Source organism: Epinephelus lanceolatus, chromosome 3 (genome assembly GCF_041903045.1).
Source record: "Epinephelus lanceolatus isolate andai-2023 chromosome 3, ASM4190304v1, whole genome shotgun sequence".
NCBI lineage: Eukaryota > Metazoa > Chordata > Actinopteri > Perciformes > Serranidae > Epinephelus > Epinephelus lanceolatus.
The window spans coordinates 46,051,305-46,078,670 of record NC_135736.1 but is presented as its reverse complement, the minus strand read 5'-3'; the positions used below and the strand labels follow the sequence as shown (position 1 = coordinate 46,078,670).

Sequence of the window (27,366 nt, the reverse complement as noted above, 5' to 3'; positions counted from 1 at the left end):
TTAAAAACTGTCTCGACCTTCTTACTCTTCATATCATTAGTATGCAGTGGCAGACAAATGGCTGTCAGTCCCAAAGTTGAAATGAAGAAATGATCTGTAATGTTGTTTTGCTTTGTTTTTCTCTTTTGAGAAAAAAATATAGCAAAATATAGTTTATGAAATGAAAGTAAGTAACACGGCTAAATGTTAGCTAGACAAGAGAGGACTGTACTGTACTGGCTGCTAGTTCATTCCTAGCTGGCCAGCATCGCAAATCGCCGCAACCAGGGAGCGGGTAGCGAGTGTTGGTCGGCTGACATCCTGGTTGCCATTGTACAGCAGCCCTCGGACAGTGATACCCCCCTCCTTCCTTCTGTTCTCTTCTCACGGAGGCACCTATCGACGAACATCGCCCAGCTAAGTTATGCCCAGCTAAGTGAACACTGAACTTTGTTTCCCATTCAATTTGAGCTCCAACTGGCCGCATTGTTTCCATACCGTACTGTTTATTCTAGAACCGGAACCAGGGTGACCATATTTTGATTTCCAAAAAAGAGGACACTCGGCCGGCCACGACAAAGCCTACTTAAATGATACTCGCAGTTTACTCAAAGATGCCTTATAATTTTAATATATTTAAAATTTATATGTATGGATAGAAAATTCAGTTATATTACAAAATAATATCTCTCAAAGACAGAAATTCAGATAGGCCCCTACAGGGGACGCATACACACACTAGAGTGTGGCGATCCGAGCCCGACGGTACCCGACGGGTCGGGCCGGTTTGGTCAAAAATGTAGCTATAAATTGTATTCGGGCTCGGGTCGGATTCGGTCAGCTTTCAGTGAAAATGTAGTGTAAAAATAAATAAAATCCTATTGTCTGTCCTGTTTATTGCTTGGGCACTGTTATTTACGTGACAACACCTGAATATAACACACACACACACACACACACATTGGCTGTTTGTTTCTATCTCTCCCCTCTCTGGAAGTCTCGGACCTCCAGCCGCCCGCCTCCGCCTTGATTAAACGCTGAAAATTAAATAAAAGAGGGAGACAGGTTTTTCCTATTTTATCTTATTTTGTTTTATTTCTCCCTCTCCTCTCGCTAGAAGCGTCGGAACTCCCGCCTCCCGCTCCCGTCTCAAACATGGAGGTCTCCCTCTCCGCTGAGCACGCCCGGCCTGTTAAATAGCCTGTAACCATGACAACTGTGTGACACAAACTCAGTGCTTTGGTCATTGAATAATGTCGGCTCGGTTCGGGTTCGGACAGAAATATGCGGCCCGTGCCGCACTCTAACACACACACACACACACACACACAAACACACGGAAAACCAGACATTATCTTCAGTTTATAAAAACCCCCCGGACGCCCCGGACAGGACGTGAAAAGTGGACATGTCCGGGCAAAAGAGGACGTTTGGTCAGCCTATGCTATAATTATTTGCATTACTATTTGTTTTGTCTTCAGATAAATCTGATAATTGTTGCTCGGTCTCTTTACTCATTTATTTAGTAGAGTGTCCACACACCTTCACCTTTGTTTTGTCTAATAAAGCACCTCCTTTCCAACTTACAGTCCATGGCACGGCTCGGGAGCACAACAGACAACAACACAGCAGCACACTCACTGTCACACCAGCTTACATGGCATATGCCCATATATGGGCAGTCAGAATTAGAACTTGTTACAATACTCTGTATTACAATTGTATTTATTGTGCACACTGGTGGCCTGCACCGAGTCACCGCGTTTTACTTAGTCTTGTAGTATGGATAGTAGACAATTTTTTGGAAAAAACAAAAAGGCAGCAGGAGGAGAGCAAGTAGTAAATCCCTTATGGTGTTCAGTATATACACATACAACTGTCCGTTTCGTTTTTTCATTTCCAACTGACCACACACACACACACCATCTAAATGTGAAGCAAATTTACTCTTCTGTGCTTTGGAGACTCTGGCCTCTAGTTTCCTGGTGCAGCGCAGGGTGGCGAACCCCACGCAGAGCTAGTTTCGAGCAGCGCAACCAGAGGCACGCTCAGTTTGGTAGTTTGGCAGACCGAGGTGCGCTGAGATGGGTGTGGCGGCGCAGCAGGGGGAGGTGTTGACAGATCCAGCTTGGCACAGTGACAGTTTCGTGCCAAAAGGCTTTGCCGGAGGTGCGCTAAAAGCTCGCCAGCTGAAACCACGTCTACTGTCAGCACAGGGGGAGCGCAGCTGTTGTAGCAGAAGTTTGGCTGACCGGCGGACAGTGCGCACACGTCACCAAAACCTCACAGGCAGGTTTCCAGAATGTCAGGCACATTAACGATGCAATAAATACCCCAAAAACCACTATTCAATGCAACTATCTGCAATCAGCACATAAATGTATCTCTATACCGACTGTCCCGTCACATCTGATCAGATCAAAGGGGATTGGCACCGTTTGGCACGTTTGGCACACGTAATGGAAACCCAACCTGATTTGATTAATACAGCTGCAAACTAATGAGTTCACATCCCTCTCAGCCAACCACAAACAGCCACAGCATCAGATAGGGAGTAAATATTCAGCATCTGTCATCTTAGAAAAGTCAAAAGAAAAGAAACAGAGTGAGACTGCGAGAGAGAAAGAGAGCGCGCGCACGCACGAGAGAAACGCTGTCAACAAATTGTAAGTTATGTTCGGTGTCTTAAGGGTTTACGTGCTTCATGTGATTGCCTATACAAATGTTAAAATGTTCTTGCTTAACGTGATCTACAAAGATGGAGTACATTATTGCGAGGAGGAGGAAGAGGATGCTGCTGATCTCTTCTGCCATGGCGAATTGAGTAAACTCCCATTAAGTCCTTGGACGGCACATTTAAGGGCGAGGAGATTGGCTCATTTGATTGGTGTGATGTGAATCGGCTGTGTAAAACCCACTCCATGCCTTCTCTCCTCCCTCTTTCAGACTTGTGCAAAAAAGAGGAGTAGCTGCACCAGCGTGCACGGTGTGCCAAACTTGCAAAATCCACCTGGCCCCACCCAGTTCGGTCTGCAAAACTAGAGACCTCTATCTCTGCAACGGATTGGTCATTTGAGTGATTGACACCTCGTTTGATTCGTTAGAGCCAATAGAATGACGCTATACCCACCAACACGAGATTGACAGCACTGTAAGCCAGTCAGTAGTCAGCAGAATGCTTCCCCCCCAGGTCCTAAAGCCCGTCTTGTCTACCCTGATTCATTTGAACACAGCACAACATGTCCGTTTACCAGGATGTACTGTGTTTTTCCGGTAGAATAAACTTTTCACGGCAAAACAACAACGGTAAGAGAAATTTTTACAACTATCGTTCGGCGAAACATTTTCTATTGTTGTTGTTCTTTGGCCTCTATCTCTGTGATGCTTTGGTGTAGCATGCTTTGGCGGATATGTGTAGAAACGGCACTCTCTGCTTTCATTTGAGATGAATGGCGTGTGTTTTGCATAACGTGCCAAAATATGGCAAGTGGGTTGGCACATCGGTGCTGTATGGAGTTTGATTTGTTGTTATTCATTTAATTGTGGTTTGAGCTGTGTTTGGGGCATGTACAAAGGGTTTATACAGCCTTGTAGCCCAGGTTCTACTGTTTAATGAGTGCTCATTCTTTGTCAAAATTCTCTGTCAAAATACGTTAAAATCACGTGTGTAGCAGGGAATTACTCAAAAATTTTACAAATGCTTTTAATTTATTTGCAAATTAATTTAATGTATTCGAAGATATTTTTTTTATTTGTGAAATGTGTTTGTGTATTTGCAGATCCATTTTATACTTGCAAAATATTTTTGTGAGTTTACAAATCTTTTTTTGTATTTGTGGAAGGTGTTTTCTATTTACAGATGACACATTTACACACAGATTGTCGATCTGTTCACACACATAATTATGAAACAAATCTATCTCCATACACTTCAGTAACAGTAATAAACTTTATAGTACCAACATAGTAATGTAGGAGAGTTTCACATCCGCATTCTGCATTTCTCTGTACTTTCACACCCCTGACCACAAACAGGAACCAAACCAAGTAAACAGATAATTTCATCACAAACCATGCCCTTCTAATAATTATTACTCTGTTTCTTAACTCTCTTAAAGTTATACTCTGTGCTGAACCCCACCCTGTTTAGTTAGGTTACATCGTTTCAGTGAGGTTACGTTAACTGTTGTAAGATATGACAAGTGGTTTAGAAATGCCTTATTGTAGTTTTATTGTTCATTGTTAATATGGAGATTGCGCTAAGATAAGGTTTGCCACTGAAACGGCATCTGTTGCCATGGCAACAGTAAACATTCATGTTCCGGGCTGGGGAGACGAAAGCAGGGTGCAGCATTTTCTACATTGCAAATACACCAGAAGTCAGTACCATCCAACCTGTAAGTGTCATGTTTCATACTCAAACAGAAATGTACACAAAAGTGTGTGCCAGATAATATACATAGAACAAATACACACACACTAATACTCACTGTATGACATTAACATAAAACAATGAATGCACGTTACTTATCGCTGATTATTTAAAAAAAAAAAAAAAACAGCTCATAGAAAGACTGCGAGTGATACAAGTGTATTTTCATTCGGACCAGCGGAAAGTTTGTTTCAAAACTCTGTGTGTGTAAGAAGCAAATCCACACGCGTAGAACTGAGATCCACAAATGTTTTTTCGATTCACAAATAAAAACTCAAAGTTCACAAATGCCTGATCGAAAGTTGTAAATATTAGGAAGATATTCACAAATGCTTTTCATTTATTTGCAAATTAATTTAATGTATTCACAGATATATTTTTTTTATTTGTGGAATGTGTTTGTGTATTTGCAGATCCGTTTTATACTTGCAAAATATCTTTGTGAGTTTACAAATCTTTTTTTGTATTTGTGGAAGGTGTTTTATATTTACAGATTACACATTTACACACAGATTGTCGATCTGTTCACACACATAATTATGAAACAAATCTATCTCCATAACACACACAGCTGTAAATTAACTAATGGAGAAGTACAGACTAACCAACTGAAAATATTTTTTTTCTTAAAGTTCCAGTGTGCACATAAAATGACTTGAAAAAATAATATTGACTACTAAAAAATTATTCCTTTTAAATTTCCGGTTTTAAAGCAAGCAAATGTCTGGTGTGACAGGGTTTTAAAGGTTCACATTGTATCACATCATCATCAAACCTATGTGTGATCTGGTGACTAATTACCAGTAATTACTCAGTAAATTTAGCTTTAACTTACCTTCTCCTGCAGTCCTGCGACTAAAATGAGTGTGCTACATTCATTAAATTATAAATATAGATGTAGACCTACAGTACCTTGTACAGAGAGAAGGAGGAAAAGAAACCCACTCGTTGCTGCTGTTAAACTCATAGCTGCTCCGCTCATTTCTCCATAAGCATGTTAGAATGTAGATACTGAGCAATATTACTTACTCAGACGAGCTCCGCTTAAAACAGAGAAGGATGTGATCTTGAAAGAAAAGTCATATCCTCTGTGGACACAGTTGAATGGGGCAGCTGATAAAAACTGCCACGGCTTTCTTCCTCTTTACATAATTAACATGCATGAGCAGCTGAATCCCCAAGATGAAGTAAAGAAATGACTTGTTTTGCATGAACTTCCTTGTATACTGTAGATTATGAAAAATAGACTGTCTTGTCTGCTTTCATTTCCCACTTTTTCAGATCCTTCCAACCCTCCCTGCTGCGCAGTAACCCCTGCTGCTGCTGCTCTCCCCCATCACCTGACCTTCCCCACATACCTGCACACCTGTTCCCACTTCCCCATCAGCCCTGTTGTTAATATACCTGACCACTTTCATTTGTTCCTTGTCAGATCATCTACTGTGCTTCTACCTCAGTGGTCCAGCGTTCTGTTACTGCCTGCCTGACCCCCTTTTTGGATGAGTTTGCCTGCTCATCTCTGCCTGTCTGCTTTTTGACCTCTGCCTGGCCCTGTGAGTTAACGTGAACTTTTACTGTACTTTTCCTAAGGCTTCGTGGAATCTGACAGCAGCTTTGGTATCACTTGTCCCCTTGTAGTTTTTTTAACACTATGCATAAACATGATGACAGAATGATGTAGTTACTGAATATTTTATTCAAAAAAATGTCTGGGGTCGTATTCACAAAGCTTCCTGGTACAAAGAGTTGCTCCTTGTGACGAAATTCTAGGAAAATTCTTAGAATTGTGACGCTTAAAGTTAAGACTTGGTCCTTGTAAAGATAAAAGTTGTTCATAGAGCATCTTAGCCCACATTGTTTGGAGAAACACAGAGAGGTCGGAGAAATATTCTTCAAACACTGGATGACAGTGAGTAAATGAAATGCCACAGATTAGATCAGGCAGGGATAATATTTGTGGTTGATCTCATTAGGTATCCACACACATAACCCGCCCAACACAATAATGCTTTAACACCAGAAATAAAATGATCACAACAATAAGATATTTGAAAAAGTGGAAAACACAGTAGCGCAGCAGTGATGACCTGGGTCTGTCTCAACCTTCCATCAGCACACTTTCACAGTCAGCAGTTCATTCCATTTCCACTGGGTGTCCACACCTTGCAGACTCACAAAAGGGTGTGTCTGTGACATGCATCATACCTGACAACAGGGTCAACCACATCTCCTCTCTAAGATGAAAGTTTCTGTCCCTTCCCTGCTCAGAGTTGCTCTGAGAACTTTCCTAAATCCCTCCTAAGCTAGGACTCCTTCGTAAAAGTTTTAAGGCCAAGTTAGGAGCTCTCTGAGAGTGTTCTCACAATGTTTGTGAATACGGCCCCTGGTTATTCAAACAATAGAAACCTGTACAATCAACATAATGATAATATTAAAGCTGAAATCAAAAACTTCCTGCACACTATCGCCCTCTGCAGCAGTGTGGGGGAACTGACACAATGTTCAGACGACCATACCAGTGAGAAAAGTGAGTGTTAAAACTGGCATCGTGTTACAGAGCTGGGCTTATATATTTAATGGGTTAAAATATACTTTACTATATTGTACAAAATATAAAGTACGTGCTGTGAAATATTTTGCTTCCATGTCTGTTTTGACTTAATTTGCTTTCTCTGCCAGGACAGGTGGGATGTGATCAGCATTTCTTGAAACCAATTTCTTACATCAAACTTTAAAATAACATATTGCATACCAAGTTAAATTCAAACACATGTAATGTACCTGCACAGGTACACATAAGGCTTCCATGCTCCTAAAATAATCTGCAACATGCTGCTGCTGACAGCCTGTGCTGCTGACTCCCACCTGCTGCTGCTACATAAAAACTGGCACTATAAATGTTTAGAGTTGAAGGTAAATGTGTCCACTTCAGTGTCGTCACACCAGGTCTTCCTGCTCCTCTGTGTCTTGTGTCTGTTCTGCATCGACCGTGTTCAGGGCTGAGATGGTGGCATAATCAGAGTCAGACTTTAACTGATGGAAAGAGACAACAAGACGAGACTCATGAATGGGATTTGGATACAGTTCGATTTTATATTGAAATGTACTCATACTACAATCTACAGTCTACAGTAAATGTAGTTGAAAATATATAAAAGTAAATATTCATTATTTCTGCTTGTTAATTAATCAAGTTATATGATGATACAGCAAATTATAACCCTTTGGTACAGTAGGTTCTGTCACTGTGTCCCAGTCTCTGTCTCACCTCCAGAGTCTCTTTGGGTTCATTTGGCTCAGTGGTGGAGCTCAGAGTTTTCTTCTTCATGAATCTAATCCAAATAAAAACACATAAATAAAAAGGTGATTAAAAACTATAAATATTCAAAGTAAAAGATGATGATGATTATTTTTTTGTGGTTTCACCTCATCCACAGAGAAAAAAGAAGCAGTAGAATCGGCATCACAACCACCAGAGTCAACCTGATGATATTCATGACTATTGTTGATTTGTCTACAAATGGAGATTGACACTTATGAGATATACAGCACTGTACCTTACTGCTGTTGTTTCTCACAGCCTAAGCTTATCAGATGTTTGCATCCACTGTCTTTGCTGATTTGCAGATGTTGTACTTACACTGGACATCTATCTGCACAGTTGTAGAGTTAATCATTCCATACATATTCTCAGACTTGCAGAGGTAGATCCCGCTGTTCTCTGAGCTGATAGATGGGAAAACATAAATGTTTGGTCCTTGAAGCAGTTTTTGGTTCTCCTTGTACCACGTGTACTTAGCTGCTGGGTTAGCATCACTGCTACAGGTCAGAGTCACTGAACTGCCCTCCACTATCTCAGCAGAGGGACTCACTGACACAGAGGGAAGCTTTGGAGCATCTGGAGGAGAAAGGAGAGACCATTTAAAAAATCTTTTTTTTTCCAGGCATAGACGGCCATGATCCTGGAAGAGAAACACAATTATTTTTGTACTTATGTTATCAACCGACTTTAGAACCCCTGATTTGTGAGCCAACCCATTGTCACCCCTACAAAGCTAGCTAGCAGGCTACATTAACCAGTAACATCTTTGTCACACATTGCCTCAGTGAATACACTTCCCTCTGACATGCATCACAAAAACTTTAAGTGATTCAAACTCTTCTCATATTGAAGCAAAGTGCAGCTGGGACCTCAAATTTTGGCAAGTGTATTGCTATTTTTGCAGCTTAGAGGCTTTGCGTGTAATTAATGTGTGGTTGTCACAGCATAGGTGACATTAAATCCAACAGCAGTGTCAAACTTGGCCAGTGAGGTGATTGACCTGTGGTTTTCTCCACAAATATTTTAAGATTTACAGAAGAATAGCTGATGTATATTTACATCAACTAATGGGGATCCTAATCAATACATATATAAATAATGCAACAATGCTGGGTCAAGCCACTAAAGGTTGGATGCTGAGAAGGATTCAGAGTATTGACAGTTTCCAACACCTGTATTAAAAATAACTAACAAGTTTCATGATGATCAGAGACTCATACATTTCCGACCAATTCTGTGTCAGGCCACGCCCATCTGCAGAAACGCAACACTGTCACCCCGTATTGGTCAGTTTCTAAAAACCTTTGGGAATATGACTCAACAGATTTATTAAAAATATCCACTACATCTGGTGATGTTTGGACTTACTGTCATGGATTTATGGCCAAACTTTTGCCAGGCCAGTGCACTTATTGGGAACTGGTGGCCCTTTAGGCTTGAGCCCCTAAACACAGTGCATTTGTAGTACTGTATAGTGGCCACCATCAGGATGAATCCCAAATTAAAGTTGTCTGACCATTTTAAATTCAAGCAACTGTCCAAATTTATTACAGGGACATTCTTTAATTACTATATGTATGTTGTATTGTTTTCATGTGTATATTCTTTGGAGGAGAGCCTTATTCACTTCATTTAATGAACATTCATGTTGGGAGCTAGCTGTATCTCCATTTTGCCACAAGGGGGCAGTGCCTCCCCAGTGAGACAGGCTTGGTAGAGCTTTTTTATGGGGACAACAACTTACAAGGCGTTACAAGTTTGATATATATATTTTAAACTTTTTTTGGTGCGTCATAAATTGAAAGAAAAAATTGCCTGAAATCATTAAAAGCAGTAAAGCATGGTTTTCTACACATGACATTTACATTTATGAATATGGAATTTGGCCATTATATAATTAATTAATCATCGGTATGTTGTGTGAGGCTTTTTTTTTAATGTATGCTACATTCCTGGAGACCAAACAACACATTCCTTTGAAGCAAAAAGAAAACCATCAATATTTTTAGAAATAAAATCACACATTTTAAGCCAGAAGTACTTCACAGAGGGGAAATGCCAAAATAAATGCACAACAGTTTCGGTGCATTCAAAGCAGAAACTACAATTCACATCAATGTCTCTTCTAAATCTTTTTTTAACATAGTCATTAGCAGGTTAGAATTCATGAATTAGTTTTAAAACAAATTTCTTTTAACTTTATTGGTGATTAATTATCAACTGGGATAGAAGCCAGACTTTCTTCTAGTCCACATCATCCACAGATTTATCAGGCCTGGTGTAGCTGGTATCCGCCTCTTGGCTTCAGTGACACAAGAGACACATCACCTGGCGCCTGTGTCATTATTTCTCTGTAATTTACAGGTTAGTAACTTGTAAAAACACACAAGGCCACAAAAACATTAAGTTATGATGTGAAGGCAAGTGTCATTGTGTGTACTCATTTTGTTAGGACTGTTACTTTGTTCATATTGAGGGTCATAAGAGAGCGTAGTCAGCATGCCGCCACTGTGGTAGTGGGAGCTAGCTGAACTTGCTATGCATGCTGTGTGCATTGAACTTGATGTTAGCATGTCTGATTTAAAGGCTCATGGCTAGAGATGCATTGTATTGGATTTTGTTTTGCTGATATCCGATATATAACAACTTAATTGGCCGATAACCGATACCGATATTCTCTACCTAATTTTAGTGATCATCAGGTCTCTTCTGTAGTGGAATTAATGTCAAATTATGGATGTATACTCTTATCGTGATGGCCCACCAGCATATGGAGACATGAAGCTAGCCTACTACTTAACCACTGAGATGTTTAAACCCAGATTGACCTGGCTGACACGCCTGACTTGAGTTTGATTTACTGTACGCCCTGTTGTGTCCGTATTGAATCCACAGGTTGTTCTCGGTTGCAGCAAAAAACAATTTATTTCCTCCATGCAAGTGTGAACAATGTCCATTAAGTTGCAAGAAAGACCAAAACACTCGGCAAACGGCGTGTCAAACATTTAGCACCGTCGCGGTCAAAAACTCTTCCGGGTCAAACACCTGACAACAACAGTGACCCTCCTACCTTTACACCTGTGCATGAGAACATCACAGTGACACCTTGTGTTCAAAACAGTGAACTACCAATTAGAGCTTGGATTATTTAACAAACATATTTGGCTCCTACACCTATAGTTCACTTTAAAGGCAATATCGGCCAATACAGTTAACCTGCCGATATTTTCGTGCATCCCTACTCTTGGCTGTATCTTGTTATGCTACCTGTGCATATAGAAAGCTGTTTCATTAAGAATATGTTTTTAAAGGACCATCTCATGTGTTTCTTTAATGTTTTTGTAAGTTTGGTAGATTGATAAAACCTCTTGCTAACTGTTATCTCATTATGGAATTTCCCATTATATTCTGTTAGCATTATGCTAAGCATGAAGTAGGACTCTACCAGCCAGTCCAGCTGGAAACATCTTTGCATTTAAAAGTGCAGTAATTAAAGCTAAAAGCTGCAGACCAACAATATTTGGAGATACTGCATTTACATTCATGTGTATGTAAACAATAACAGAAACATGGACTTTGGAAAATATTTTGTCACAGACACAGAGTTTTGATTTGTTGGGTTATGTTAATCATGACCTTGTAATAGGTTTATTGACGAATATGTGAAATGGAGGATGTGGTTAAATTATTTCTCCGTCCTTTACAGGACATAATCAGCCTACCGGCCTCACATCTGGGGCCTGTTGCGTAACTAATGAAGTAAATAATGGTGCATTCGTTTTGTCCTTGGAGGTCGGAAATTCCCAGTTCCCAGTCGGAAGTTTAAACTCGGAACACACCCTGAGATCGGATTTCCAACTCGGAAACTGGGAGCAACCGCATCAACCCCGACTTACGAATTCAAGATGGCTGCCGGTCACATACATAGTGAGTAAACACTCTGCTAAAGTACTGTTTATAGCAATTTTATCTTATTTGTTTTACATTAGGTCAGCCTCATCTGCGGCGTTCATCAGTTGGAGTGCATGATGGTTTTGAAGCTGTCTATACTCCGAAAGTGCAAGGGCAACAAAGGCTTTCTTGCAGGCATCCATGTTTTTTTCCGACTTGTCAACTAGAATGCAAAAGCTGTTGTCAACTCAGAGGTGACGTCATTCCCACTTCCGACTTCCGACCTCCGAGTACAAAATGAACGCAGCATAATATTATAAGGCATCTGACAGACATGCCTATCATTACACTTAGGCAAACATTTTCCTCAAACCTAAATTTAACTCAAAAGATGATTAGAATACTCATTTGACCAGATGTTAGTAAGGCTTGCCCCAACTCCGCCTGGTGATTCTGTCTTCCACCTAGTAATAATGTATTCAGCCTCTCGTCTATGTGGCAGCACTCTGCCACGTGCAACTTGTGCACAGTTTCAGGAAAAGAGGTCATCAAAGACGTTTTATAAATCCACGGTCTGCCTCGTAGTAAAAATAATAAGTCATAAGTATTATTATTTTTTGTACTTACACTGGACATCTATAAATAGACGTGAAGACTTCATCTCTCCATGTTGATTCTCAGACTTGCAGTAGTAGAACCCTCTGTCCTCAGAGCTGATGGAGGTGAAATGATAAATGCCCACTTGTCCATGATGCAGTGTTTGGTCCTCCTTGTACCAGGTATAGTTAGCTGCTGGGTTAGCATCACTGCTACAGGTCAGAGTCACTGACCAGCCTTCCATTATCTCACCAGAGGGACTCACTGACACAGAGGGAAACTTTGGGGGATCTGGAGGAGAGGTGGTAATTAACAGAGATTATTCTAGATTAATCTTGTGCCACAGAAGCAGCACATATGGTATTTGTATTACAAACTGTGAGTAGCTGGTTGTAGCTGCAATAAGGACTTTGAATATAGTCTGACAAATGGATGTGTGATGGTTTGAGTCCCAAAACTGCATAAAACTCTCAAATCTCATTGAGCTGCTCAGTGAATTACGACGCATTGTGAAAGTCAGAGCAGAACAAAACTGTGATCAGCAAAGACTGGACTGATTTAAGCTGTTATTTTTAAACAAGCTGTTTCACTCACATTTCACATCGATGGTGACGTAAGATGTCCTCCTCCCCAGCTTGTTCTCAGCTGTGCATTGATACTCTCCAGAGTCAGAGGACTGGATGGAGCTGAAGACAAGCTGTGGTTCTTCACTGGGAGGGTGAAATTTTACATCATTTTTGTGCCAGGTGTATTTAGCTGCTGGGTTAGCATCGCTGCTACAGGTCAGAGTCACTGATCCGCCCGCCAATATCTCAGCAGAGGGACTCACTGACACAGAGGGAAGCTTTGGAGCATCTGGAGGAGAAATTAAGATGGATAACTGAAAGATTAGAATATGTTATCATAGACAGTTGACTATTTAAATGATTCATTTTCTTTGTTTTAGACTATCTTACTATATAATGACGAAAACTCTGTGTGTGTGTTCCACGTTTTTCTCCTCACTGACTTGGTCAATCCATGTGAAATTTGGCACAGTGGTAGAGGGTCATGGGAGGATGCCAATGAAGCAATATTACATCAATTGGCCAAAGGGGGGCGCTATAGCAACCGATTGAAATGGCAAACTTGGAATGGGCATATCTCATGCCCCGTATGTCGTAGAGACATGAAACTTTGCACAGAGATGCCTCTCCTCATGAGGAACACATTTGCCTCAAGAACCCATAACTTCCGCTTATATAGATTTTCCGCCATTTTGAATTTTTTGAAAAACACTTCAAATGGATCTCTTCCTAGGAAGTTTGAGCGATCTGCATGAAACTGGGTGAACATAATCTAGGGACCAATATCTAAAGTTCCCTCTTGGCAAAAGTTGGAAAACTTACTAAAACTGAGCTTCTATAAGGCAATGAATATTGCGGAGGGCGTGGCTCATCACATAAAGGTGTATAACATCTCAAGGGTTTCACCCATCACCACGCAACTTTGTAGGCATATGACCACACATAATCTGAGGGGACCCCTCCATTATTGACCCCATCAAACAAAATGGGGGCGCTAGAGAGCTCATTTCTTATCTAGGTCTAACCGCCATATGGATTTTTACTAAACTTGGTAGATATGTAGAACAGGACGCCTCAAGGTGACTGGAGAAATTTAACTCTAATTGGCAACTGGATGGCGCTATAACAACAGAAAAATGCTTAAAAATGGCTAAAATGTGACCGATCGCTGTGGCTCCCCCTGTGGACCAATGTTGTTTTTTTCTAATTTTTGGTATGACTAAGTCATGGTATGGTATGCTGTACATAATCACGGAAACTGTCAGTGTGTCATTCTGTCAGTCAGTCATTTTGTCTGTCCCACATTTTTCTACTCACTGACGTGGTCAATCTATGTGAAACTGCACATAGGCATTGAGGATTGGCATAGGTAGAAGGTGACAAAGCTACCAATGGCTATGGACTAGTATCTATAATTTGTCACAGGGGCTGAACAGAGGTCTGATCCTGGAGCTGTTCCAGGTTAGATCCATTAACAAGCCTTTGGTCATTTGTCATTTTCAAAAACTTGTTTACTTATTAAACTTATTTCAAAAAGTAATCTATTCTCTGTATATGCTGGTTATGTTCTGTTTGCTGAGTCAGTTCTGATGGGCCTCTCAATTAAGTTATAGTTGTTGCAAGTAGTTTATCTATTGCTGCAAATCCCTCTGCTGGCAGATCACTTCCTCATTTCCTTCCTTGAATTGTAAATACTTCTGCTGAGTCTACAGATCAGTGTGTATAAAAGTATTCAACGTGCTCCCATCACAACTCCTCAAATATCGCTGCTTTGTCAGTGGATCTAAACGTCAAAACGATGCACAAGGCAACCTATTACGTCTGTTTAGGACATTCTTCAGACACTGTGTCAAGTTATGCTCTTTACATGGCTTGTGTCTTTTCAAAAATCACTCTGGAAGTGTATAGTTTCTGCTCGTCAAATGCATACTGTCTTTTCAAAATAAATACGTGGGTGAAACACTTTGTTTTTGGTTTATTTCTGTTTCTTCAGGCAACAAAAGCACATTGATACCTTTCCAAAGGACATCATGGTTTGGCTTAAAATAAATTGTTACTAATGTAATGCTACATCATGTGACATACAACATGTGGCATATGTCACTAACTAAGCATGCTACACATAATAGCACACTGTGTTGTCATTAAAATAACTGGTTTTACACAGGAAACAGACAGTGGGCTACCGGATGAAAGTTAACTTGCCCGCTCTTCACTCTACGGTAGTTGCTAGCGGTGTTATAATCTGCTGCCAGCCAATGTGTTTTATATCCCCGCGAAGGAAACCTCTGTGCATCTGTGTCTGACGTCAAATCTGTCATAATTTAATCTTCCGAATATCCCTAAACTAACCATGGCAATCTCTGCCCCTTAAAATACACGTCACGACTGGGTCTAATCACCAAAGAACTTTCCGCCCCTCATCGTTACTCTGCATGTAATACATTATTTTTCACTCTCAATGAAATCTCTTCTGACTGAAGTATTCCTGAATGCATCTGTTTTTTATTGGTAGTAAGCCAGCTTTTTGTGTCTATAAATAATACTTTTGCGCCTACTTTAAGATTTAAAAGAATCCAGTGAGGCTATGTCTGAAGTTGTAATTGTAATGTTATGTCAGTGTAGTGACAGAGGAGTAAACTTACACACTGAAGGAGAGGGGAAATTCTCATTTCCTTTTACAGCGCAGTAATAGGAGTCTGCAGGATTAATGACGGCCAAGTAATAAGTAATTCCTGTACCAATTTTCTGCTTATTTTTATACCAGACGTAAGAAGTATCTTCAGGTAGAGGACAACTGCTTTGACACCTCTGCTCCACAAAGACAACATGTGAGCTCACCTGCACCTGGAGACCTGGATTTGTGAAGAAGGAATAGGAATGTTATTGTACAGAAAACTGTCAACATATACACTTGTAAATATAAACACAACTTTGGAAATATTTGCTATGTGATTGGAAATGTTACCTGTGACAGACAAAGTGACTCCAGGTGAACCAGTGTAATGGCTTGGTTTGTTATGAACCTGAACTTGTACACAGCTGAGTCGCTCTCTCTCAGGTCTGTGATTCTCAGAGTGCAAATGTTGTTCTCACAGTGATCCTGCACATGACCTGCATACTGTGGGTCTTTTCTCAGATCCACAGGTTCATTCCCATTCATGTTAGTAAACCAGAATGTTTCCTCAACTGTAGTATCACTGCCCATTATGCTGGATGGGTATGTGTAGCTGCAGTGTATTTCCACTGTTGATCCTTTTACAGCACAGATCTTAGTAGGACTGTAAGTCACTCCCCAGCCATCCTGACCCTGTATCACTGTAACACAGAGCACATCAGGAACCACAATCAGACTCAGAATAACATCAGCAAACAGACTTTCATTTGTAGTGAACATGCTTCATTGTGTGATGCTACATTTCCCCAAAACTACTTCTGCTATCATGCCATCCCAGTTTAATTTAGTGCGAGACAAATGTAATCTTGCTTTTAGTACCAACTTGTCTTTGGGGCAGTGAAATTAAAAAAACTCAGAATGTTTAACATAACAGGGTCGATTATATTAAGTCAAATGCACATAATAAGTATTGTTTCAGTTGTTATTACCTGACACGCTTAGACCTCTTTAGTCAATATGTGGAACATTTGATTCCAGTTTCTGTTTCCCTACGTCCACCTTTGGGGGTACCCCACCTTGCCCCTCCCCTTTTGCTGTCATGCTCCATGGGAGAGGTAGGCCACATTGCTCTCTTAGTAATTTCCATGTTTTAACACAGTGAGGATATGTTTATAAGTTTATTTTATGCTAACATAATCTTGTGTGTCTTGATTTGTGAAGGTGCTTGAGTTTATATGGTTCAGCTTGACGGAAGAGTTTTTTCCCCCTCTTGTTATCAGGTATGTTTTTTGTGTTTTATTTACTTTATTGATGTAACATGGCCACCCTTTTGCTGTTGTGCTCCGTGGGAGAGGGGCTTGAGTTTACGTGGTTGTACTTGACGGAGGATTTTGTTTTCACCCCTTGTTGTCAGGAATAAAAGGAGATCACCTCTGAAGACATCAACGGTCTGGGCCTCTTTATGTCTACACAACGCAGACAACACTAGAGTCCACCGGTTACACTGATGCAGTTTCATCTCTATTCTATAAACATAATGCGCAAACATTTCTTATCACCGTCAAGCAGATGACACTCAGCTGTATATTCAAAATATAAGTTTAATAATAAACACTTAAATTACAGCATCCCTGGCTATTCAATTGATTGACAAAAGATTGTATACTCCCATCACCGGTGTAATTTAGTGCATATTTTGGATGGTATTTCATGTACATTTTATACCACAAATATATTTTATGTAGCAAAAGTAAAATGTGGCACATTACACTTCAGTCACACACTGCTGTCAAACTAATTTTCCATAGAACTTGATGCCGGAAAGTAGACAAACAGACAAAAATAATCAACATTTATATTAGAGTGTCCCTGGCCAAACAGTAGTCAAACTATTCAATTGATTCACAAAAGACTGTATATTCCCATCGCTCCTAATGACCCCACTGCATAATTGACCCTAACTCCCGCCCCACCTGGGTTACAGCTCAAAAGTTCCCTTTCCCCTTAGCCAGGTGCTGCAATGTTGATTAGATAGTTTCTTGGCGTAAGGTAATATAGCTTCACACAGTGGTGTAGTGGTAGTTGATGAGGTGGGTGTACTGCTAGGCACATAGGTAGGTTACCGATGAGGAAGTGGGCATACTATCCTATATATTATAATGGCTTTTTAGCTGATAGGTAGGTATACTGTCAGTGGATATACCCCGTATACCTGAGTATACCCTCCACTACAACACTGGCTTCACAAAGCCGACAGCCAAGACTACAGTATGCAATGCATGGATATATTCATGATGTCAGTTTGTATGAAAGAGGCAACACAACACACATTGATGCCTCTGGTCTCAACGACTGAGGGTGGTGAGGATTTTTCTTTGTTAATGTATGTATCATTTCTTCCATCCATACAAACACAACTTTACTGTCTTTGACATGCACAGTACTTCAGTTTATCAGGTATGAGTGTTCAGAGATGCTGGTGGTATGAACAACACACACAGCTCTCTGTTGGTCATCTTCAGTTAAAGATAAATGAGTGTCTTGTGTTTAAGGGGTCGCACCACATTAGATAACGTCACATCTTTGTATACACTAAAAAAACAACCTCCTGTGTATTTCTGAAGTGTGCTAACTGCCTCACAAAATAAACGTAGATGTACAGTACCTTGTACAGAGAGAAGGAAGATGACAAATCCACTCGCTGCTGCTGTTAAACTCATGGCTGCTCCTCACGTCTCTGTTAAATCACATCACACCACAAATATGATACTGTGTGATAATACTGTGTGTCAGTCAGTTATAATACACATTTAAAAGGAGGATGTGGTCGGTGAAGACAGTGTGTGTCTTCTCTGGCGGGTGCAGTTGTATTCAATAGATATCAAGCTATTTTAAACTGGCCTGGCTTCCTTCCTCTTTACATCATTAATGTACATGAACAGACGAATGACGGTAAAGCCCAAGTTGAAATGAAGAAATGACTGTGACTGCTGTTTTGGTGACAAGATATTTCAGTATGCTGAGATATTTCAGTCTGGACCAAAGAGGTGGTTCGCCTGCCCGGTTGCCATTGCCACCACTAAAGCCACTAACAGGGACACATCACAAACTGAACACTAAATGTTACATTGTTCTGAAGGCGAGGCAGCATTACAACAAAGGTTCACCTCTTGATTATAATCTTTGTTTAAACTAAAAGGCCTCAACAAGACCATCAGACAATAACTTGGCTGTTTGCATGGAGTAAAATGTGTGGAGGTCTGGACTGTTTTCACACAACAAAAGGTGCGCAGTAATTGATGGTGCATATTTTGGATGGTACGACATGTACATTTTATACCGCAGATATATTTTATGTACCAAAAGTGACATGTGGCACATTACACTTCAATCACACACAGCTGTCAACTTATTTTCCAAAGAACTTGATGCAGGAAAGTAGACAAACATAGAGGAATTCAAAATATAAGTTTAATAATAAACATTACAGTGTCCCCGGCTTAACAATAGTCAAACTTTTCAATTGGTTCACCAAAGATTTATTGTTGTACAAAATATATAACAGATAAGGAGGAAAAACTAAATGTACATTACATTTCTTTAACACAGTGGAGGCTAAAAAACAGAACAATTTTTATGAAGCTGAAATACAAAACTTTATGCACACTGCTGCCCTCTGAGCTCAACATTCTCTTTTGCTCTCTGTATCAGTCTGAACTCGCCGCCGCTCCAAACACTTTCCAGAAATTAAAACCCAATCAGGGCCGTTCTGCATTGTCCCCGTCATCTGACGGTTAATGGCCTCTTCGTTTGCAAGGACAAGGAGGGCGCGCAATTCCTTGTCTCCCCAGTTGCTCATCTTTACAGTGTCTGTCAGGTTTGTGTTTCCCTTTTGCTACTAGCTGCTCGCTAATTCCTGCTATCAGCTATTTCCTGTTTATCCACCGCCAGTGGGTTGCACGGTGTCATCAACAGCTCCTCCCACAAGTCATCAACAGCCCCTCCCGTTGCGGAAGGCCGCCTCATTCTTTTTAAACTGAAGGGGTTCTGCCAATGTCTACCCTACAAGGCTGAAAATTGGGCACCTCAGATCAATTCGCCAATCTGGCTCTGTGTGTTTAAACGCTCGCAGCTTGCTGGCATAATGGCCCAACATTGGCGGAAAATCTGGCAGTGTAAAAGGGGCTAGAGTCTGTTGAGCTGACGTCATCAGGACAGTCTTACCAGGCTAATTTGTTTCAGTCAGTTGCTGCAACACTTAAAGAAATGTGCCATCGGGGTGTGATACTACTGAGATTCTGTTTGATTTAAACAATTGAAAACCAGTGACTTAAACCAAGTGAATATGCTCATTGGCTTTAGTCACATTTTAGTCATTTTTATCCTTTGTAATTTTAGTCAAGCTTTAGTCGACGAAAACTCAAAACGGTTTTAGTCGGCAAAAAATTCAGACATTTTTTTTTTATCTTTAAACTAATCCAGTGAGGCTGATTTATGTATTAGAAATTAGAGTCAGTGTGACAGGTTGTATAAAAATTTAATCTAGACAAATTTTTGCGCTGACTATTCACTGGAGTTTGTCAGCCAGGCGCTCATGTGGTATTTAAAGATAATTACAAGCACGGCCGTTCTCGGGTTTCAATGTCCGACAGTCAACCATGAACGTTGTCGTCACGTTTCCTCTCATCAACGAAAATGAAACATAGATTTTGAGTTTTTATGATCAAAATCTATTTTTAGCTCGTTAATGCTTTTGTTTTTGTCATGGAAAAAGGTTGTTGATGGAAACTCTTTGTCATAGTTTTCATCAACGAAATTAACACTGTTGAAAACACACACTGTGCATGATGTGATTTGTGATGCTTCACATGAGTTCCTCCTGCTCCTCTTTGTCTTCAGTCTTCGCTGCAGTGCTGGACTTCAAGGTTGAGACTTGCTGGTACTCAGGACCGGAGTCTAACTGATGAGGAGAGATGACAAGATAACAACAGAAGGCCTCATTCATAAAACCAGCTGAGCTTACCAAATGATTTTTATCTTAAAATGGATTTAACGTGTTATAAACTATTTTTATTTTCATGATTATATTCTCTCTGTGTCTAACCTTCATACTGTGTGCAGGGTCATTTGGTGCATTGGTGGAGTCCGGAGTTTTCCTCTTCCTGGATTAAATCAAGCATAAGAAACAATTTATTTATCAAATATCTTAAAGAGATTCTGGTGACAGTGAGTAAAAATCAGAGATGAAACTGAAAGATGTGAACTGTGCAACTGTGTAAGCATCGGTCAGACACTCTGATGTAGAGTTAAATATTTTAACAGGATAACATCATAAATACTCAAAGATAGAATGTCCTGAAACATTTAAAATTGAACATGGAAGATTAGCAGACTTCTTTTAAAAAAAAAAAAAAAAGATCTCAGCGAAGACAGATTGTTAAAAGTTGAATTTGTTTACCTCATCCGTCGACACAGAAGAATAACAGCTATCAGGATCAGAGCCACCAGAGTCACAATTATGACAATTATTATTATTATTATTATTATTGTAGATTCTCCTAGAAATGGGAATAGACATAAGATAAGCCTTACTTTATAAAGCAGCTAGAAGCAGTTAGCAGCTAACTCAGAGAAGAAGAACAGCAGTTGAAAATGTCTGCAAATTGGGACAACAATGAGGACTGGGAGCTCCTTATCCTCTGAGGAGAGGGCGAGATCAGCCACCATGTAACAGGGACAGTAAATAATCTTTACTGTCATGTTAATGCAATTGTTATTGTTTGTAAAGCACTGCCGATGCGTATGTTATTGATCACACTAGAGGCTGACATTATTCTGTTACACATTAGGTCTGTTTTGCTAACAGGATGCCAGCGTTGTGTCAAACACTGTTTTCCTGTTGATATGTGTTTCCCCCTAATTAACCAAACCCTTAGTTGTAACCCTAACCACTGAGGGGGGCGCTACACATTCAAAGGCGGCGTAAAGAAGAGACTTAGTAGCAGCCCTATAAAGTGACCGCTGTGTAAAGAGGACTATTGATTGTACCTACCCACAGCACTCAAGCAACAGCTTCTGCTGGGGTACGGCAACACCACTTGGACAAACCATAGCACCATAATTCTAGAACCGGTAGTTGTAGGCTAATAATGACCACTTTTTAAGTGTATTTATGTTTCTGATTACATTTGCTTATAATCATTTCAAGCAGTAGTGTGTGGTTGCCTGACGTAGCATTGCAATGTTCCACGGCGGGGAACACGGTGGTGCAGTGGTTAGTTAGCATCGTCACCTCACAGCGAGATAGTTCCTGGTTCAAACCCGGGGTGAAGGACTTGAACCCCTGTGCAGAGTCTGCATGCTCTGCCCATGTCAGTGTGGTTAAGTACTCCGGCTTCCGCAAACAGTCCAAATAAATGCAGGCTAGGTTAATAATTAATCTATTAAACAATTATAGGTGACTCTAAATTGGCCACAGGTGCAAATGTGAGCATGAATGGTTGTCTGTCTCTAGGTGTCAGCCCCCCAGCAACCCCCAACAGGATAAGCAGTTATGGAAAATGAATGAATATTATTAATCCATATATTGGGGGATGGGTTCTCTCTAGGATATGACAACAGTGCTGGCAAACAGCATCCCACACTGGCAGAAACATTTAACGACTATACTATAATATTTCTTTACACATAAAGTCAAGAACTAAAACATTAGCATAAGGATGAGCTGGTGTGGGAGGATGTGTGTGTGTGTGTGTGTGTGTGTGTGTGTGTGTGTGTGTGTGTGTGTGTGTGTATTACTTCTTATTACCTGGTGCAAGGGTCAGACAAATGGTAGCATTTTGATGTCCTAGTTTGTTCTGGGCTTCACAGTAATAATTCCCACTGTGTTCAGCTGTGAAGTCGGTGATGGTGAAGATCTGTCCTGATGCTTTTGGTGAGTCTTCATCCTCCTTGTACCAGGTATAGTTAGCTGCTGGGTTAGCATCACTGCTACAGGTCACATTCACTGAGCTGCCCTCCGCGACATTAGTAGAAGGACTCGCTGACACAGAGGGAAGCTTTGGAGCATCTGGTGGAGAACATGCATAGAGACACAACTCATTATCATTAGCATGCATGATATGCAACAATGTTTGCACTGTGAATAGTACAGAGCTCAGGGCCATGAACCTTTATGGTTTTTGTCAGATGTCGCTGGCAGTGTCATAACCGAGTTACTATACTGATAACAAAATGGCTGATGAGGTTTTACCACAAAACCTTTTTATACAGCAAATTTGGAAACACTTCTAAAAAGCATTAATGTTATTCATGCATGAATAAATAGAGTACAGAATAAAGTCAAGGTTGACCTGCGATACAGTAGTTTAATTTGTTAAAAAGAATTTAAGAATTTAATTTCTATCGTAACTACATTACGATACCATTCTGAACTCCTGAGTCCAAGATGAATTTCCATACGAGGACAATGAAGTATTACGCATCGTCTTGTATCATATCGCATTATATCATATCGTATCGTATTGTTTCTATAGTAACCTCTCATTCCTTTCTAACTTCTCAATGTAGCATGCAAATAAAAGCTCGAAGACAGAAACTATTAAGTGGACCTTAGGTAAATAAAAGAAATAAAATCGACAAAATCACGATTTGGATCCAGCAGTATCTGATCAAATAATAAGTGCAACAGTCCAACCAATCAGTAATTTAACTAAGAAAGTGTTGCTGAAAACTATTTTGATCAGAATATGAACTAAAAGACATGTTGCATTCTTGGTTAAGGTTGTGACTTGTTTATTTTTGACCAAAATATGTCTCACTCCTCTTTTGGAATTACTGCTTGCTACAAGTTTGAAATTTCTGTGGCAGTTACTGTTTTATTTTGAAGTCGTGTACTTACACAGGACATCTATGAACAAAGAGTCAGAGCTGATCCATCCATATTGATTCTCAGACTTGCAGTAGTAGAGTCCTCTGTCCTCAGAGCTGATGGAGGTGAAATGATAGATGCCTTCTGGTCCTTGAGGCAGTTTTTGGTTCTCCTTGTACCAGGTATATTTAGCTGCTGGGTTAGCATCACTGCTACAGGTCAGAGTCACTGAACTGCCCTCCACTATCTCAGCAGAGGGACTCACTGACACAGAGGGAAGCTTTGGAGCATCTGGAGGAGAGGCAAAAAGTCATTTAGATTACCATAAGCAAAGTGTATATGTGGCCCATATTATTTTCATGATACACAATATATATTTATGTAGTTAGCAGCTAATAGTTATGTGTAAACTAGTCCATACCCATTGAGTGCACAGTTCCCCACATACAGTTTCACATGGTGTGTGTTTGGGATACAGGTCATAGGAAATTGCAGATTAAATAGTCAACTAAACCCATTAAGAAGAGCAATGTATTCAGACAGAGTTTTTGTGAATTTGATAGTACAATTGCTTTATTGAAAGTTCAGTAGTTTGCCAATTGCCAATAGTGAGATAGTTAGTGGGCTAAAACTGTACATTAGTAGTTGAGGTAGCACGTTGAAAGGCAGATAGTTAAAGTGTTTATATGTTGTATTGACTTAAAAGTGGGGCGCACTGGTAGTTCACATGGGAAAGGTGTGGCTAGCCCTTGTTGCAGCGGTGTGGGTTGGAATTTGGCCTTCATTCTTTGCTGCATGTCTTCTTTGCTCTCTCTCTCCCATCCTTCCTCTCGTGCTTCACTGTCCTGTCAAATATAGGCAAATATGCTAGCTCTCTAGCGCCCCCATTTTGTTTGATGGGGTCAATAATGGAGGGGTCCCCTCAGATTATGTGTGCTCATATGCCTACAAAGTTGCGTGGTGATGGGTGAAACCCTTGAGATGTTATACACCTTTATGTGATGAGCCACGCCCTCCGCAATATTCATTGCCTTATAGAAGCTCAGTTTTAGTAAGTTTTCCAACTTTTGCCAAGAGGGAACTTTAGATATTGGTCCCTAGATTATGTTCACCCAGTTTCATGCAGATCGCTCAAACTTCCTAGGAAGAGATCCATTTGAAGTGTTTTTCAAAAAATTTAAAATGGTGGAAAATCTATATAAGCAGAAGTTATGGGTTCTTGAGGCAAATTTGTTCCTCATGAGAAGAGGCATCTCTGTGCAAAGTTTCATGTCTCTACGACATACGGGGCATGAGATATGCCCATTCAAAGTTTGCAATTTCAATCGGTTGCTATAGCGCCCCCCTTTGGCCAATTGATGTAATATTGCTTCATTGGCATCCTCCCATGACCCTCTACCACTGTGCCAAATTTCACATGGATTGACCAAGTCAGTGAGGAGAAAAACGTGGAACAGACACACAGACAGAGTTTTCATCATTATATAGTAAGATAATCTTGGGACTGCAAAAGTGTGCCTTTTTCTTTAAATACAGGAGCAATGTTGGCAAAGTGATTTTACCTGTAATGTTTCATGTAGCTCAGAATTGAAATCTAACTATTAGATTAATTAAATAGGTGATATCCCGCATCATGCATTTGGTTTATAGTTTTCATCATTTGTTAATGGTGAACAACAGGAACTCATAATACATCCTGCATTAATTCATTTAATAAATCACCATGAGCCACACATTAGTTAAGCATTATTTATGATTCATACCCCTATTATACAGCAACTTAAAGTATTATGAGATGCCTTAAAATTTAAAGTGAGAGAACACAAAAGTATAAGAGAGAGAAGACAAAAGTTATCTCAAGGGAATGCTGAAGTTTCATGAGGGAACACAGCGGTAGTGCCGAAAGAAAAGTGCAGGCACAGTCAGTAAAACTTAAAAGTTAAAGTGGCTAACTGACAGATGACAGAAAGCCTTAATCATTTGTTTTACTCACATTTCACATCAATAGAGATGGATTCAGACGTCCTCCTCCCCAGCTTGTTCTCTGCTGTGCAGTAATACTCTCCAGAGTCAGAGGACTGGATGGAGCTGAAGACGAGCTGTGGTTCTGTACTGAGAGGTTTAAGGTTTGGATTTCCATTCTTCTTGTACCAGGTGTATTTAGCTGCTGGGTTAGCATCACTGCTACAGGTCAGAGTCACTGAACTGCCCTCCACTATCTCAGCAGAGGGACTCACTGACACAGAGCAGGTCTTTGGAGCATCTGAAAGAGATGGAAGGGACAGTTGATCCTTAAATCTAAAGTACATATTTGCCCTCTTGGCTGTAGTGCTTTGTATCAGTCTAGATGTAAGTCACAGAGTGTTGGAGATACTGGCCATAGACATGTCTGCCTTCTGGCTTGTGCAGAAACAGATTTAAAGAGTCTTAAGAGTGATATCTCTTTTCAGAAATCATGACCTGGTTAATCAAGATAATCCACAGACCTTGATGTGAGCAGTTTCATGTAGGAACTATTTTCTTTCTACCTAACTACACCCACCCACCACATTACTGTGTGTCATGCTTAGAATAACTGCCACAGCAACATCATTCAACGGAAACTCAAATTTTCAAAAAGGGTGTTGTTTGTTTCTTTTAAGTAGGCCATGTCTCACTCACACTTCACATTGATAAAGATGTATCCAGACGTCCTCCTCCCCAACTCATTTTCAGCTGTGCAGTAATACTGTCCGGAGTCAGAGGACTGGATGGAGCTGAAGACAAGCTGTGGTTTATTACTGAGAGGTTTAAGGTCTGGATTTCCATTCTCCTTGTACCAGGTGTATTTAGCTGCTGGGTTAGCATCACTGCTACAGGTCAGAGTCACTGAACTGCCCTCTGCTACGTCAGCCGAGGGACGCGCTGACACAGAGGGAAGCTTTGGAGCATCTGGAAATAATGAATATACAAAGTCATTTCACCAAAGAATTAATTTCTATAGGTGAGACAAAATAATAAAACTTTAAAACACACTGAATTAAAAGTAAGAGGCGTAATTCTAATGGGAACCACACACGTAAATCTGATGTCTTGATAACTGGTATAAAGGTTTCTACCCTTATGACATTTTGTCATTGATACACCATTGTAAACTCACAGACTGAAGGAGAGCGGTGATTCTCATATCCTTTGAAAGCACAGGAGATGATGTCTCCAAGATGAAACTGGCCTCTGTAAGAATACGTTACTCCTTTGACAATCTCTCCGTTCTTGAACCAGACGTAGGAGAGACGACCAGCTGGACTGCAGCTGCTCTGACACCTCAACTCTGCCTCAGTAACAGACTGCTGGACCACTACTTTTGTCACTTGCACCCGGGGAGCTGGATATGAAAGAGAGGGGACAGAGATAACAAATAATCCACTGAACAAACAGTTACTAAGTTGATAAGAATTACTGTATAGGATGAATGACTAAACTGATGCATGATCCTTTTTAAGTTGGAAGGAGAATCATCAGGTTCACATTAAACAGTTCTATGTGTTATATTGAAACATACTGTCACTGTGTTTGGATTAAATGTCATGTGTTCATCATCAGTACCTGCGACAGTCAGCGTTGTACCAGGTAAATCAGTCTGCCATTCAAAGCGTTGTGCTCTGAATTTGAAGCGATACTCGGCTGAGTCGCTCTCTCTCAGGTCATTGATGCTCAGAGTTGCAAGTCCTCTCTCTGTTGCCACACTTCCCGATACGCTAAACTGAACACGACCTGCGTACCGAGGGTCTTGAGTAAGGTCCTCGGGCTGTGAAGGATTCTGCCACTGATGACTGCGTCCAGGGCTGAACCAGAATTTGAATGCAAGATATAAGCCTAGTTCATAGCCATAATAAGAGCAAGAAATGTCCACGGATGAGCCCTTGAAGGCACAAATGCTTCTCTTGTTGTAGGACACTATGTTGCAGTATCTCTTATGGGCACCTGAGAAAATTAAACATTTGTAAACAGATTTGCTGGAGTAAAATAAATGCAGTTATGTACGGAAGCCCTGAGAGTCAAGTGAGAAAAGAAAATTCTGGTGATGCATTTTCTATGTCTGATCTAAATTGT

The 27,366-nt window shown here is 40.4% G+C and overlaps 2 protein-coding genes across 2 annotated transcripts in view; both read right to left on the bottom strand.

Annotated features, from left to right (window-relative positions):
* Positions 1-5,610, bottom strand: part of LOC144462512 (sialoadhesin-like) — a 56,151-nt gene extending 50,541 nt beyond the window's left edge. The window contains exon 1 of the mRNA XM_078166463.1: positions 5,441-5,610. The gene's annotated coding sequence lies outside the window, so the exon portion shown is untranslated. The remainder of the gene's footprint in view (positions 1-5,440) is intronic.
* Positions 5,611-18,856: 13,246 nt separating this feature from the next.
* The window catches only part of LOC117255988 (uncharacterized), a 28,229-nt gene continuing 19,719 nt past the window's right edge, over positions 18,857-27,366 (bottom strand). Inside the window, exons 14-22 of the mRNA XM_078166627.1 lie at positions 26,860-27,237; positions 26,414-26,638; positions 25,936-26,205; positions 25,268-25,537; positions 23,305-23,565; positions 22,213-22,473; positions 20,863-20,962; positions 20,509-20,566; positions 18,857-20,364 (exon numbers count right to left, since the gene is read on the bottom strand). Of these exons, the coding sequence (XP_078022753.1) occupies positions 20,269-20,364; positions 20,509-20,566; positions 20,863-20,962; positions 22,213-22,473; positions 23,305-23,565; positions 25,268-25,537; positions 25,936-26,205; positions 26,414-26,638; positions 26,860-27,237 (1,919 nt within the window). The 3' untranslated portion in view covers positions 18,857-20,268. The remainder of the gene's footprint in view (positions 20,365-20,508; positions 20,567-20,862; positions 20,963-22,212; positions 22,474-23,304; positions 23,566-25,267; positions 25,538-25,935; positions 26,206-26,413; positions 26,639-26,859; positions 27,238-27,366) is intronic.